The sequence below is a fragment of the Channa argus genome, chromosome 21 (genome assembly GCF_033026475.1).
Source record: "Channa argus isolate prfri chromosome 21, Channa argus male v1.0, whole genome shotgun sequence".
Taxonomy (NCBI): Eukaryota; Metazoa; Chordata; class Actinopteri; order Anabantiformes; family Channidae; genus Channa; species Channa argus.
In genome coordinates this window covers 9,755,986-9,770,995 of record NC_090217.1, presented here as the reverse complement: position 1 = coordinate 9,770,995, position 15,010 = coordinate 9,755,986, and the positions used below count along the sequence as shown (strand labels likewise).

Below are 15,010 nucleotides of genomic sequence, written 5' to 3'. Positions count from 1 at the left end.
AAGGCCCAGCGGGTTTTCTAAGAGAGGTATGACACAACACAGCAGGGCACACACACACAAACACACACATAAACAGACACACACACAGCTGGGATATGAGACGGACATAAAAACAGAAAGAGATGCATGCTGAGCAAGAACACACACATCCATGCACAAACACACACACACACACAGGCAGGTCATACAGAGAGAGACTCGGCTACTGCTGCTGAAGAGAAAGCCTGTGGCATATACACCCGCCTCTTTCTGTTTTACATCCTACCTCTTCCTTTCAATTTATTTATCTCCCCTTTACTTCTTCATTTTACCTTTTACCCTTTTCTTGTCTATGATTGTCTCCCTGTATGGATAGCGAAGACTACACGTCACCCTGACTGACAGAGTAATGACACAGACAAGTACTTCTGGTATTAAAAACTTTGCTAATAACACAACACTCCTACACAACACAGTCTGGCTGGCAGTTTTAAAGCCAAATTGACATGGGTTTATGTTTCTGTTTTAAACCCTGCTCAGAGGCCCAATGTCACTCTACATTGTGGTTTAACTGAACATTTTGTTGAATCAAATCATAATACGGTTTGTGACCGAGCTAGCTTTTGTAAATTCCAGCAGATTTGTGGAGCAAATTGACTAGAAGTGGCCACGACTGACCACATTTAGCTGTTAGCTCCTCTTAATCTGTGGGACCTGTTTATAACTCGTTGAGGTGTTTGCACTGTCATTATAAAACTTGGTATTCATGTCAGGATCTCTATTTTGAAAATGCATGAGACACACTGTGCCTGAGTACCAAGGACGTAGGTGTTGGCAGCCACAGGGGACAGTGCAGTTAAGTGCTTTGTTTTTGCCCTTGATGAAGCTACAGGAAATAAGTTACAAGCGAGGAAGGACATTAAAATAGTCGCCAGGCAATTTTGGTCAATCCTGTATTCTTTGTATTTATGATTGCAGCTTTTATATTGTAAATATTAAAATGAATGTTATTCACAGCTTTACTTCCCCAATCTGACAAAGATGGGAGTTGTTTTTATGATGACCTGAAATCGAAATCTGTTATACTGTATTACAGACTCTATAGGCTTCATTTATGTGCATAACAAGTACTTCAACGTGTGTGCACTGTGTACTGTAACATAAAAACACAGGAGTAGAGTACGGATGCGGACAAGGTAATGGGAAAGTCTTTACAGTGCTGCTTAACTTTTCCTATAGATTAACATAAAAATATAAAATTAAGTGAATATTCTATTATAATTTCACATCAAATGAAGATTGGATTTGTCTTCTTACACTGCAGTCAACATAAAAACAACTACAGCAAACATCTGAACTTAATCATACATAGAGAAACATGAAGGGTTATATGTGGAAGCAAGGTGGGTTGCTCTCATTTGTGAATCTCGTCGGCTGTTCTTTCCTCACCTGATCACTGTTGGCTCCTATCGCTCTGTCTCTCTTTGCACATTTCTCATCAGCTCTTCCTCTCTCTGTCTCTCCTTTGCTGTTTCTCGACCACTCTGCCACACTCCACTGGCTTCAACAAATGCCCCCCCCCCTTTCTCTACCCCTCTCCCTCCCTCTCTCTCACACAGAAGCTTATACAGACAGACATGCAAGTATATAAAAATTACGGTTTACATGCAGAGGCCACTTATGTACAGATACATGTTCACTTGTCTGTGCTTACAGACACACACACACACACACACACACACACACACACACACACACACACAGGTTATTACAAGGCTAAGAAAGGGCAAAACCACAGGAATGTTGAGAGTGTAAAATAATATATGCTATATCTACCTTGGCCGTTGCATTTGATCATTCTTGTGCCTTCATACATTGAATAAGCTAAACTAAAACTCATAGCACCATCAACTGGGACTAAAATATGTCTTCAAGTATTAAATCTAAAGCAATGCCAGATGTGAGACAACAGCTTCAAAGTGATTATTTTGGTTCCTTATGAGACACACATGAGAAAAATTAAGCACTGGAGGTTTTTTTAACTTTAAAGATTATTTGATCGCCACAGTCATTTAAGGACACCCCACCCACATCATTTTATTTATATATATATATATATATATATATATATATAATTTGTAGGCAATACAATATATATGTTAACACTAATACAAGACACAGAGACTTTTTAAAGGTCTCATATTAAACTGTTAAATAGTTGCACACTGACGCATGCTGTGATCTCTGGCCTGAGGTTTGGCCACAGTGTGGGCAAACACGGAACCAATAAAGAGCTGAAACTAAATGAGAGATTTTTTATTTACTGTGCATTGTTTCCAAATCGTCCAGAATATCTTGTGCTTTGTTTCACTGTAGATCTTTAGACACAGTTATTTATTTTTAATATTAAAATGTATTTTCTGGTTTTGCAATAAAGTAAGTGAAAAAGTAAAAGACAGAGATACAAGGGCACTGACTTTTTTAGTTCTGTCGTCATTCTGGAGACACTCCAATAGTAACAATAACAGGAACAAAATCGCTACAAACTACTACATGTTCATGCCATATTAGTGCTCTGTGGAGAACTTCTAGTTGGTTGCCCGTGTTTCCTGTGTGGTCCGCTCAAAGGGTTAATGCCCAAAGTGAACTGAATTGTAAGAAGTTGGTTTCCAAGGGAAACTGTTCGCACCGTTCCAGCTGAGGCGGGACATACCAACGGCTTGACACAGAGGGGGGGGATGGCGAGTCCATAAAATTACAAATCAATTTCGCACCACATTGTTTATTAAATATTTGCATACACCTTCCACAGTAACTACATATCACGAAAATTCTACCACCGCGTCTGTTATTTAATATCTTCTCAACTTGGAACATTAAAGCTTGTGGTTGCTTCACCCCTCCCGTACATCCAGAGTGCTGGAGTCCCTGCCAAGTCGGTTTGAAAAGAGCAGACAAAGGCTTTGAGCCCAGGACGCCCCTCTCTCTCTCTCACTCTGCCTACAAAGCCAACCTAGCTCTATCTTTTCTGCTTTTTGTATCATAGAAATGTTTTTAATGGGTGGCGCAACGAGTGTTGGTTTTATCTATACTTTCGATTGCTGAAATGTACGACCGTTTGGATCCCCGCTCTGCCGAGAGAGGAAGGCTTTTTGTAGGTATAATACAAGGAAGCGTCGTCTGAGAGAGGGAGAGAGAGGGGGAAGGATTGACGCTTTTTCCTCCTCTCCTCCTCCTTCCTTTCGCCCCCCTCTCCTCCTCTTTTTGGCGGAGAGGGGTTGAGGCACGAATAAACGCTTTTTTTAGTTTTTTCTTTTTCTTTTTCCCCCTTTTTTCAAATGTATTTGAATCCTACTGCGCAACCGGACCGGATCACGTGGGATTTGAGAGAGTTGGATCGATTTTGCACAGTTCAGTGTGAGAAAAAAACACAAACAAACAACTCTTATTTATTTTTTCACTTCTCTGGATAAACGGGACTGTTTTGCATAATTGCAGCAGAAGAGGGGTGTTTGAATGTGTTCTGTTTTTTCAGCCTTGGAGGTGTGGAGTATTAATTTTTATATGCCTGGGTTTTGAAAAACAATGGAGACGCACATTTCGTGCCTCTTCCCGGAAATTTTGGCCATGATTTTTAGCTATCTGGATGTGAGGGACAAAGGCAGGGTAGCCCAAGTGTGTATTGCTTGGAGGGACGCATCCTACCACAAGTCAGTGTGGAGGGGGGTGGAAGCCAAACTGCACCTCCGCCGGGCCAATCCCTCCTTGTTCCCCAGCCTCCAGGCCAGGGGCATCCGGAGGGTCCAGATTCTCTCTCTGCGCCGCAGCCTGAGCTATGTGATCCAGGGAATGCCTAACATTGAGTCCCTCAACCTGTCCGGCTGCTACAACCTCACAGATAATGGGCTGGGCCATGCTTTTGTGCAGGAGATCCCATCACTGAGGGTTTTGAACCTGAGTCTTTGCAAGCAGATCACTGACTCCAGTCTTGGCCGGATAGCCCAGTATCTGAAGAACCTGGAGGTGCTGGAGCTTGGTGGCTGCAGCAACATCACCAACACTGGGCTTCTGTTGATAGCCTGGGGCCTCCACAGACTCAAGAGCCTCAACCTAAGGTCCTGCAGGCATGTCTCAGATGTGGGGATTGGACATTTGGCAGGCATGACCCGCAGCGCAGCAGAAGGCTGTTTGAACCTGGAGTACCTGACTCTCCAAGACTGTCAAAAACTGACAGACCTTTCACTCAAACACATTTCCAAGGGGCTGACCAAGCTCCGGGTACTGAACCTGAGCTTCTGTGGGGGAATCTCAGACGCGGGCATGATCCATCTCTCCCACATGGCCTCCCTTTGGAGCCTCAACCTACGCTCCTGTGATAACATCAGTGACACAGGGACCATGCACCTCGCCATGGGCACCCTTAGGCTCTCTGGGCTTGATGTTTCCTTCTGTGACAAGATAGGAGACCAGACTCTGGCATACATTGCCCAGGGGCTGTACCAGCTCAAGTCCCTGTCTCTGTGCTCGTGTCACATCTCTGATGATGGTATAAACCGGATGGTGAGGCAGATGCATGAGCTGAGGACCCTAAACATTGGACAGTGTGTGCGCATCACGGACAAAGGGCTGGAACTCATAGCTGACCACCTGACCCAGCTGGCGGGCATCGACCTGTATGGATGTACCAAGATCACCAAGAGGGGACTGGAGAGGATCACACAACTCCCCTGCCTTAAAGTGTTGAACCTGGGACTCTGGCAGATGACAGAGAGTGAGAAAGTGAGGTGATTGGAAATGTTTTGTGTGTTCTTTTCTGTTTTGGATGGGGATAGAGGGGGGCAAGAGAAGCAGGAGGAGAGGGATGGATAGAAATTTCTTTTCTTATTTAACAAAGAGAAAAATCTTCATTTTCCCACCTGTGTGGGTGCTTCTCCCATGTGACCAGAATTTTCTGTTTAGATCTGTTTTTTATTTTGTTTCGGTTGCAGGATTTAATTTAGCGTTTGATATGACTTAATAGTCTGCCTGGTAGGAAGCATTTAAAACTTACATTTGTTATGAGCTCATGAAAGTCCCTGTTAGCAAATATTTTGATCTCATATTGAGTTTTATTATCATAAATTCTGACTGGAACAACTTGTAAACCATTTTGTTTTATGTGATGAGAATCAAGTGTCATTTTACTCATAATATTTGAATAATCTGCTCCATTCAGGCTTCTGACACTTGCTTTCAGAAAATCTTTTAAGTGAAGCTTGCATCCATACAAACCTGGTTTTTATTTGAATCAAAGTGAGTTTTCAAAACTTGAGACTGAGACTTTTATTTTGACAGAGAGTCTGGATTTGAGACAGTTTTGGATAAGAATAATCTCTGCTACAGCCATCACGCCTAAAAACCATTTGGCTACCTCGTATGTGGTTATTTTCAAAGGGTGTATACTGTTAAAAAGAGACTGAAAGCGAGAATGAGAGACTGGGAGAAAATGTGCCTAAATGGACAGTGTCTGCCCCCTCCCCCATCCCTCCATCCCCTCCCTCTATGAGCAGAGCTGGAGAAAGGAGACCAGGACACAATCTAGGACACAATCTAACTACCTTTTTTTAATTTACCCACATAAACAGCAACAATTTCCCAGAGAGAGACTGAGAGAGAAAGGGAAAGCAAGCTGTAAAATCTAGCCAGATTGCGAGGGGGACGACGTTTTATGCAAAACAAACGCACTTCTTTGCGACAGCTTTTTACTGGTGGTTTCCTTTTAATTTTTAGGGATAAGGTCCAACTTTATCATCCCATATGAAGACGCTTGTATTCAAGCTTTCCCCAATGTAAAGGAGAAAAGATTATCGACTCACCTTTTGGAGAAGTACCTATAATAATACTAGAGAGATAGAGGGAGATTATAGCAATGCAATGCGAGGTAACACAAAAATGTATGATCAGGCCGTTATTAAACACAGTACCTGTCAGTGTATTATAGGCAAAATTGTTATTTTCTGTAAGGAATGCTGGTGGAAATAAATGTCAGTGGACGTTGTTCAGAGCGTCGTACTTCAAATTGAAGTGATTCTTATATCTTATACCCTTTATTGATCGCAGAGAATCAGGGTTTGCTCCATGGTTTTTATTTTCCCACGTTGATGCCAAGACAGGTCGCATTCATATTCATGTTGCTTTCACTGGTGTGGAGAGGAACAGAGGGAGGAGGGAAAGAATATCTTTTTCCTCCTCTTTTCCCCGTCTCTCCCTCTTCTCCCTGAATAAAAACACCCTGAAATCCATTTTGAGACATGCTTAGAATAAGGAGCAATCGATTATTTTTCTTTTCTCTATCCTCTGTCTCGGGTTACAAGCAGAGTGCGTCTCTCTTTCTCTCCCCATCTCTCTCTTTTTTCTCTCTCTCTCTCACACACACACACACACACAGACACACACACACAGTTTCACACATGCACAATGCGCGTGCGTTTTAATGTAATGCAATGACCTGCTAGAAAATTAATATACGGATGTGCGTCCTGCTGACAAAGCTGTGTGTGTTTGAAAATTAAAAGATGTACTGTATATTATGTGTTTGTAAAGAAAAATGCAGAATCCCCAAATTAAATTGTTTTATATTCTTACAGTTAAAACAATTAAAGATATTTATATAATGAACGAAACAAGCGTGTGGACTACTTCTGTGTGGGTGTAGCACTTCATTGTTGTCACTGTGCTGTCTGTTTTCTTTTCCAACAATATTGTGAAATATCAGTTTCCACAACATGATTTGATACTATTCATCCCTAGACAAAAGTATTTTATGGTCTTCACCTGCATTAATATTGTCCATATTGAGGTGCATTTTTTATTTTTACAGTAAGAGCTTTAATTTTAATGTGGTACTTCTAATAACCACCCACACTCATATCAGACTTTATTGTCCCTGATCAGTCCAGACCTGCTTCTCAAAAGGGGTTGAAAAAAAAAAAGAAATCTGTTGGGTTGCTTTATTATTTACGAGGAGATTCAAAATGGATGCTTGCCTTCTTGATTTGGCTGCAGTGCCAGTGTAATTAATTACCAACATGGCGTTTATTATAGGAAGCTGTTCTGCCCTGCTGATTTTTTTTAATAATCGTCCATTTTGCATCTTCAGATTCAACAACAACAACAACAAAAAAGGTGTAAACTGGGAGTGCAGTTGAGCGTCTCGTTTAAGTCTCATGTTTTTAAAGAACGGGGCTAGGGTTAATGGTGGATTTCATGAATTAAGTAGGAGGTTTAGGGTATTAGATTGGGTTATTTTTTAAGTGATTAATTTCAGCTGTATCTGTGCAGCTGCATGTGCAGAGAGTAATAAGATCTAAAGTTGGTCAGAGGAGGTTTTCTGTCTTTTTGCTTTCCATCAAGACGTGCCCTGTGTGTGGAGTGACACCACACACACTGAGGGTTGCTAGGCCAGTCAGTAGCCATTGTCTTTCTTTAGAAGTTAGGAAGGCAGGTTTTGGTGGGGGGATTTTTTTTTCCTCTTTTTCCTCTTTCTCCTCCTCTTGTTCAGTCACGCATACCAGATAGTAGACCAGGCAGGAGACCCCCCCCTTGTTTCTCCCTACCACTCATGCACACACACACACACACACACACACTTATTTTAGCATTCCACACCATCATTCAAAGCATTTAAGCATTCTCTCTCTCCTGACTCTCTGTCCATGGGGATTTGGGGATAAAGGCCAGCAGAGGGATTGTTGACCACAGGGACAGAGAGAGAGACAGAAAGAAAGAGGAGAATGTAAGTGTTTGCTGCTTCTTAAGTTTACTTTAACTGCCCTTTGCTCTTGTGCAATAACACTGCAATGAGTGCACACTGAGATGTGAAAGATTTGTGTGTGACATTTTGTTCTGCTTGGCCCCAGAAACATGTAAAGATTTCTATTTATGCCTCAGAAATAATGATTTTAATACCTCACAGCTGAGCCATAAAGCTTGTGTAACTTATAGTGACTATCAACATACATGATTAATCTGTATGTGATTTGGTTTGTTTGAATCGTAAATGCAACCAAAGCAAAAGCAACTAAGTCAAGGGAAACAGTTTTGACATAGTAAAAAATCTGAACTTGAATACTGATAAATGACTAGAGAGATGGGCAGCATACAACATAACTGATTGTTTATCATTTGACATTTTGGGTCTGCAGATACAGATATAGGAGGCTTACCCTGACAAGGTCATTCCACACATTTCTCCAGGAAGGTCTACAAGCTGAAAAGTAGACGGACCTTTACTTTATTAATCCCCATAAGAAAAACCTCTTTTTGACTTCTGCTCTCCTCGGAGAGGTGATAGGTCAGGCTGAACTCAGAACCCCACTGTGTCTTGTTTTTACATCAGGTCACCTTGCCTGCTTACCTGTCCTTTCTCTGTGTTCATTTGACGAGCATTTGTGGGGCACCAATGGACATTCTTCCAGTGTCAAAAATGGAAACTGCCCTAGGAGAATGTCAACATATCTACCAATATACCAGTTTCTGTCTCAATTTGCATTTTGAATAGAGATTTACTTCTTGGGTTCGGCATAATGTTGTTAAATAGCACATTTATCACTCTGTTGTATTTAGTGCAGTTTAACTTTGCAGCATAAGACTACTGAAGACAGGTAAAACCAATATTTTTATCGTACAAAAAATAGATTTTGCAAGAAAAATCTTTACCTGTCACCAAAAGCAAATTTGTAATGGAAAACAGGTCATATCTGTACTTTGTGTTTATTTGCTTTCTTGTCACAGTCAGATGAAAACATTGATACTATACTGATCCCTACAATGTAAAGTCTAATCTGGGGGATGTTTAGCTTAGCTTATTTTAGTATAATAATTGAGAATTGTAGCTCTAGTTAACTCACCATGTTCATACAGACATCCAAACAACCAGAAAAAAATATTGCAGCCTCTGTCATTCATTGCGATGCAGGATGTGTGCTGATGCAGCGGGCAGACAATTCAGAGGTGGTCGGCCAAAAATAATACAGCATCATGCAGCAAGAAAAGAAAAAAAAAAGTTTGACATCTATTAAACATTTAAACACATTTGAACTTTACAGATTGTGTTTTATTGTCTAACTTAGGAAAAAAGCCACTTCCACCAAAGCAGGGAAAGTGTTTTAAGCCTATTATCATATAATATCTCCTCTTTTTCGAAGCTGCAGTGTCCTCTGTTTGTCTAACAACATAACAGTGACGACAGTAACGGCCAACCACTCTTTTCTTTTTATTATTTAGTTTCTGTACACATTAAACAAGCATGGTGAAACATGTTAATTAGTGAGCTTTAGGTTCCACTAGCTGTTTCCTATCCTTTCCATCTAATGCAAAGCTAAGCTAAGTCTCTCCTGGCGCTGGAGCCATGTCAAATACAGTACAACACTGATCTTCTTCTCATACAATTACGTAAACAATGACTAATCAACAAATACAACAACATGTTCTCACGGGATTTGTCAGAGAAATCAATGATTAGAGGATGAGAGCTGTTGTGAACTTCTCCCTCTCAGCTCCACTTCCCTCTTTGGATAAATACCACAGCAGATTGAGCAAGGCACTACCATTGCAGGGTTTGGGGATTCGTGTTTCCTGTGTAACTCAAAGGTTTCATTGTGGCCGCTGTACAAAAATATGTGCAGTCACTGCACTCTAAGGGAGCCAGGATCAAAGCATGCACCAAATGGCTTTATGTCAAGAATACATCTTTCTCTCAATGCGCGTCTCTCTTTAACCCACATATTCTGCCTGTCTGCATGATTGACAGCTTCACAACAAGTTAATTCAGAAGCTTACAGGTACCCAAAGTAGACTAAATATTTCTGCCCCATATAGATCGCTGACAGAAGCATTTGATACAATAAATGGATCTTTTGCTTTTGAACTGTGTGCGTGTGTGTGTGTGTGTGTGTGTGTGTGTGTGTGTGTGTGTAGGTGTGATGTTGTGTGAGTGCATCTGGCCCATAAGTTGTAAAAGTTGAACTGTGACTCGTCACGTTGTGCTCTGAACCACATTTCCTGTTAGGCAGAGAGGAACAGTAGAGAGTGTGTGTGTGTGTGTGTGTTTTACTGCTACCATTAAAGGCACAGTTCACCATTAAAAGGGGAACTGGGGTTCTTCACAACAAAGAGCAGGGGTATTAGCAGCTGAATGTTACTGCCCTCCCCCACATATCTCTGTCTTAGGCTGCAATGTCTCGTCTGCCACGTTGTCTGTCTGTTTTTTGGGCCCGTTTATATCTCACCATTTATGTTTTTCTTTCTTCTTCACTTTTAAGCTTTGTCTTTCTATTCCTTTCTGTCTCTTCATCTGTCTCCTCGTCTCCACCTGCTCTTGCCTTCCCTTACTCTCAGTATTTTCACTTGTACTAATCTCTTTCTCTGTCCAACTAGTTCTCCTTTCATTTTATGCCAAATTTTCTTTCCTGTCTCTTTCCTCTTTCTCCGTCTCCCCCGTCTCCCCCTCTCCATTCTACGAACCACCATCCTTCCCTCCTTCCTTTGCTCTGTGGCACCTGGTGTTGAGGTGTCGTTGAGGTACAGTAGACTGCTCTTTGAAGTCCCAGGGGCCCTCAGGGGGTGTGTGTGTGTGTGTGTGTGTGTGTGTGTAGCTGTGTCAGGAAACTTTTTTTATCAGTAGCTCCAGTCAGGAACATTTGGCATTGCTTTTGATTTGAGCCTCTCTAATGGTGAAACAACATTCCCTGTTTAAGTGTTTTGCATGTGTGTGAGTGTATGTGTGTGTGTGTGCATGTATTTCCTGGTTATGTATAGCAGGGGAATTTAAATCCCCATTACCCTTTTCTGGTTCTCTCGACTAATAAGGGCTGGAAAACAATAAAATGGATACCTTAGGGTTTCAAGAACTAAATATTAGGCATTTGTATCTATAAAATGAGTTTAATTTGATTGAATGAGCCCTTTGGGATATGAAAACATAAAAACATATGATTCAAATAAGACGATAAAAACAACATAAAAATCATGATATACAATTAGGATTAGGCACATGATGTAAAAATACTAAAACCTACTGGGTTTAGGGCTGGTGCAGTTGTAGAATATGGAGAGAAAAGCACAGGGAAAACACCTCTGTCCTAAAGTCTGCAATAGTCAGCACCCAACTTTTAGGGTAAGGCAGAGAAAGAAAGAGAAAAAAAGGCAATCAGGGTGAAATAAGATGACAAAAAGTGGAGTGAGAAAGAGAGGGACATAGGGAGAGAGAGGAATCTGTGAGTCACTGTTTAACTGGGAGCTGCTAGAAATTGACTGGCCATGTTAAAATGCTGTCTGGGCACACATACATACACCCACGAACCACACTCTTCCAAAATACAGAATTCTGCCTCAACTTCCAACAATGGTTGGCACAACACACATATTAAAAACATATTAAAAGTTAATGCAAAAATCATGCCACGGCCTCTCTCATACTCTGCTGCCCAGCAGACCAGCTAATTATTTTCGGTTGGACACAAGGCACGCACACACCTCTGCCGCACATTCCACAGAAAGTAATGAGCTGCTTTTCGACAATGGTAAAAATTTAGGTGAAGGTCAAAAATAATTCTTTCCCCTTAGAAAAGTCTAACTTTTCAGCGCAGATTGAACACTGATATCATCCAACCTCTAAAGGATTAACTATTGATGGTTTTCTCTCATCATTCTCTGCCTCCAACTGCCTTTGACTATCAACTAGGATTTACTACAATGTTATTTTTTCGTCTATAACTGTAACTAAAGAATATTTGTTATTATCAATAAAAGGTCTCATTACCTTTTAAAGTATACAATTTGTCAGTTCAGCGAATGAAACAAAACAGCAGGTATAGAAGCTGTGAGGTTGTGCATAGCCACAATATCAATGTCAGCAAGTCTAAGATGTGTCCCGAATAGGACCACATGGACTGCAATGATGGTCTGCTGTACGGATGATTCTCTAATTATGTTGCAAGCTGTGTTTTTTTTTTTAACATAACAATATAGCCTTTCAAAGAAAAAGAAAAAGAAGAAGATTTGTCGCAACATTTGGACAAACCTATGAAATGGGACAGCCTTGGAACAGTGTGATGCGACTGGTCCTCAAATGCAGAGAGAGCGTCTTTGCAAGTGTTCAGTCATAAAACAAAATTTCACAACAATCCCAGAGTTGTAAAGATACTTTAGTGAACACAAAAATGTCAAAAATGATGCTAGAAAAGTGAGAGTGGTTACATCATCTGGAAAACCATGAATATCAGTAGGCCTATTAAATGCCACAGCAATGTGTCAAATACTTGAAATATTGTATTTCAGGCTGCACTAAAGTGAAAGTTGTGAAATTCCAAAATTTTATTAACGATACCTCAAAACAACAAAACAGTCCAAAACCCAAAGATGTTTGGCTTGTCTAGATTAAAGAACTCTTTACTTAAAGTATTCTTCTCTGGGCATTCAACTGATGACAAATTATCACATGCTGTCATCAGGTCATTTACAGCTGAAGGCCTTTTGCCTTTTGTTCATTAGACAACAAAAAGCTAATCAGTTTTCTATAGTTTATGATGGCATCAAAGCCATGGGTGCAGTATGAAAAAATGGGCCCCTGTGCACAGACTAGTAAATGGCCCCTCCATTCCTGTTGGATTCGGACTGAAAGACCCCAAAAACAACAAATGAAGCTGTAATGTTCATTTTGGCCAGTTTTCTCTCTTTGGGTTAATAGTAAAAAAGGAGCACAAACAAAGCGGGGGGTCCTCTGATGTGATGGGCCCCTTTTTGGTAAACTACTACTACTACCTTCCATCATAATAGATATAAGTTAATGAGATTGTATGATATATCAGCTTGAGATCATCAATATTTATTATATTAATATGAGCAATGTTATGTAAATCATCATTGTTGTTATATTGTTATAAAACTTATACCATTCTAGGCCAATCATTTATATCCAGCAGACTGGATAAGAAAACAACACACTAAATGTTTAATTTGAGACTATAAGACCCTGCTTCATTCACAATCAAACCATGGATGTTATTACTGAATTTTTTATAAAAGCCATAGGAATTACAATGGGAGAATGAGAATTATTCAGCATGTGATGTTGACTTCTGCTCCCTATTCCTACTTCATTTGAAAGGACCCATCGGAGAAGGACAGGAAGGCAGGAAAGAGAAGATGAATGGGGTGGGGTGGTGGATTCTTTTCGGCTTTCTTTGTCTGGAAGTGAAACCACGTGAAGCTCTGACAGAAATATGACACATATCTGCAATGTCAAAAACTTGCAGGCTCTCACACAGCCTAATTTGTCAGGTGAGACAGTGTTTTGGTAGCGTGGGAGGTCTGGTGCGTTTGTGTGTGCTTGTCTTCCTGTGCACATGCTATTGAAGTGAATGTGCATAATGCATAGACATTCAGTTTGTCTCTCTCTCTCTCTCTCTCTCTCTCTCTCTCTCTCTTCCCCTGTATCTTCCTGTCAGTTCAGCTTGTCATTCAAGCATCAATAAAGAGAAACTTTTCTTTCTCTTAACTCTGTTTAAAATTTGTCACGCTTTTCTCAAACGAGGGAAACGGACAGAAAGGTAGACAGAAAAACTGCAGGAAAAGTCGAGTGGGGTTTTTATCATGTTTGACAGGGAATGCTGAAAATGCACCGTAACAGAGAAATATCTCCATGTTAACAAGGATGATGTTTTAGTTGGGTTTTTTTTTACAGATGTTATGAATGTTTGGAAGGAAACAAGGATGATGGAAGGAGAACAGGTGGAAAGAACATGTCATAGATGTAGACTAAACCTTTAGCCATTCTCCAAAAAAGAAACCCCTATATTTTATTGCTTTAAGATTTTGAAAAGACACACAAATTACACTGATATCACATTTCATTCTGAAACAATAATTGGACTTAAAAACAAACTTGGTTAATGTTGGATATGGTGTGCCCCAGGGCTCTGTGCTTGGCCCGCTCTTATCCTCTCTCTCCATATAAATAAGCTTATAAGCTCCAAATTGTGTTTCAAACTTTAAAGTATCAGCTTACTTGATTCTACAGCCAATACAAGAACACATTTATATTTTGAGAACTCACGGGAAGAACCTGAGGTCATTCTTTGCTACAAATGTCTTTGTGTGTTTCCTGATGAATGTCTTTTAAAAATCATGTTAAAAATCTTAAAATCTTACATTAAGACCAAAGCTAGGGTTTAATTTGAGAAATGAGTCTCGTCGCTCCTTGACAGCCAGAAAAGAACTGGCTGCTGCCCCTCTTCTACCAACCCATGATTGTCGTGCTATGTTGTACATCAGTGCTCCAGCACAATGACTTTATAAATTGCAATCTGTTTATCATAGTGCAAAGATTTCCTACAACCTGAAACCATTTACCCATCATTTGTACACCAGAGTGGACTGCTATGCACCAGCTGAGTCACTGGTCTATTTTCATCTATAAAGCCATTTTGGATAAACTCACCTCATTTCTTTACAGACTGATTTCACGCACCACACCCCCGTTTCATAATTCTGCGTTACAAAGCACATATCTGCTATCTGTACCTAGCACATGGTCAGAGATCAGTAAGAAGGACTTCCCCTTTTCTGCCTGTGATACTTGGAACAACCTTCATGGTCTTTAGCCTTGCTCTTCAGTAACCTACCCATAAGTGGTACATCCAGCATTATACACTGTTGTTTTATTGTTCATAAAGTTATATGCTACATGCGTGTTTCCTTTTTCCACTAGGTGCTTTTTTATTGTTTTGTATTGTATTGTGTTGTATAATTGTCTATTGTATTGTGTTTACATGTAATTTTGGCATCTTGGCTGGGCCTCTTGTGCATGGGATTATGTGCATTGTAGTCAAGAGAAGTGACTTTAGAAAATATGCAAAACAATTGCACATTTTTGCTCGACTCTCCCTGTCTATTTAAACTCTGCATCCCAAAGTTTTTCTCCAAGTCCACAATGAGCTAACCACCGGGGGTTATTTTTTCAAACTTGATTGAGATCCTTCACTGTCACAGA

General features: G+C 40.4%; 2 protein-coding genes across 4 annotated transcripts in view; one reads left to right on the top strand and one right to left on the bottom strand.

Moving 5' to 3' along the window:
• The window catches only part of wnt5b (wingless-type MMTV integration site family, member 5b), a 68,431-nt gene that overhangs the window by 22,314 nt on the left and 31,107 nt on the right, over positions 1 to 15,010 (bottom strand). The window contains exon 1 of one of the 3 annotated variants that reach the window (XM_067489549.1): positions 1,429 to 1,522. The exons of the other annotated variants lie outside the window; for them this stretch is intronic. The gene's annotated coding sequence lies outside the window, so the exon portion shown is untranslated. Of the gene's footprint in view, positions 1 to 1,428; positions 1,523 to 15,010 lie in introns of those variants that run through there. 3 annotated transcript variants of the gene reach the window in all.
• Positions 2,917 to 6,644, top strand: fbxl14b (F-box and leucine-rich repeat protein 14b). Its single transcript, XM_067490574.1, has one exon. It carries the CDS (start codon positions 3,565 to 3,567, stop codon positions 4,765 to 4,767), a length of 1,203 nt encoding a protein of 400 aa, XP_067346675.1. The 5' UTR covers positions 2,917 to 3,564; the 3' UTR covers positions 4,768 to 6,644.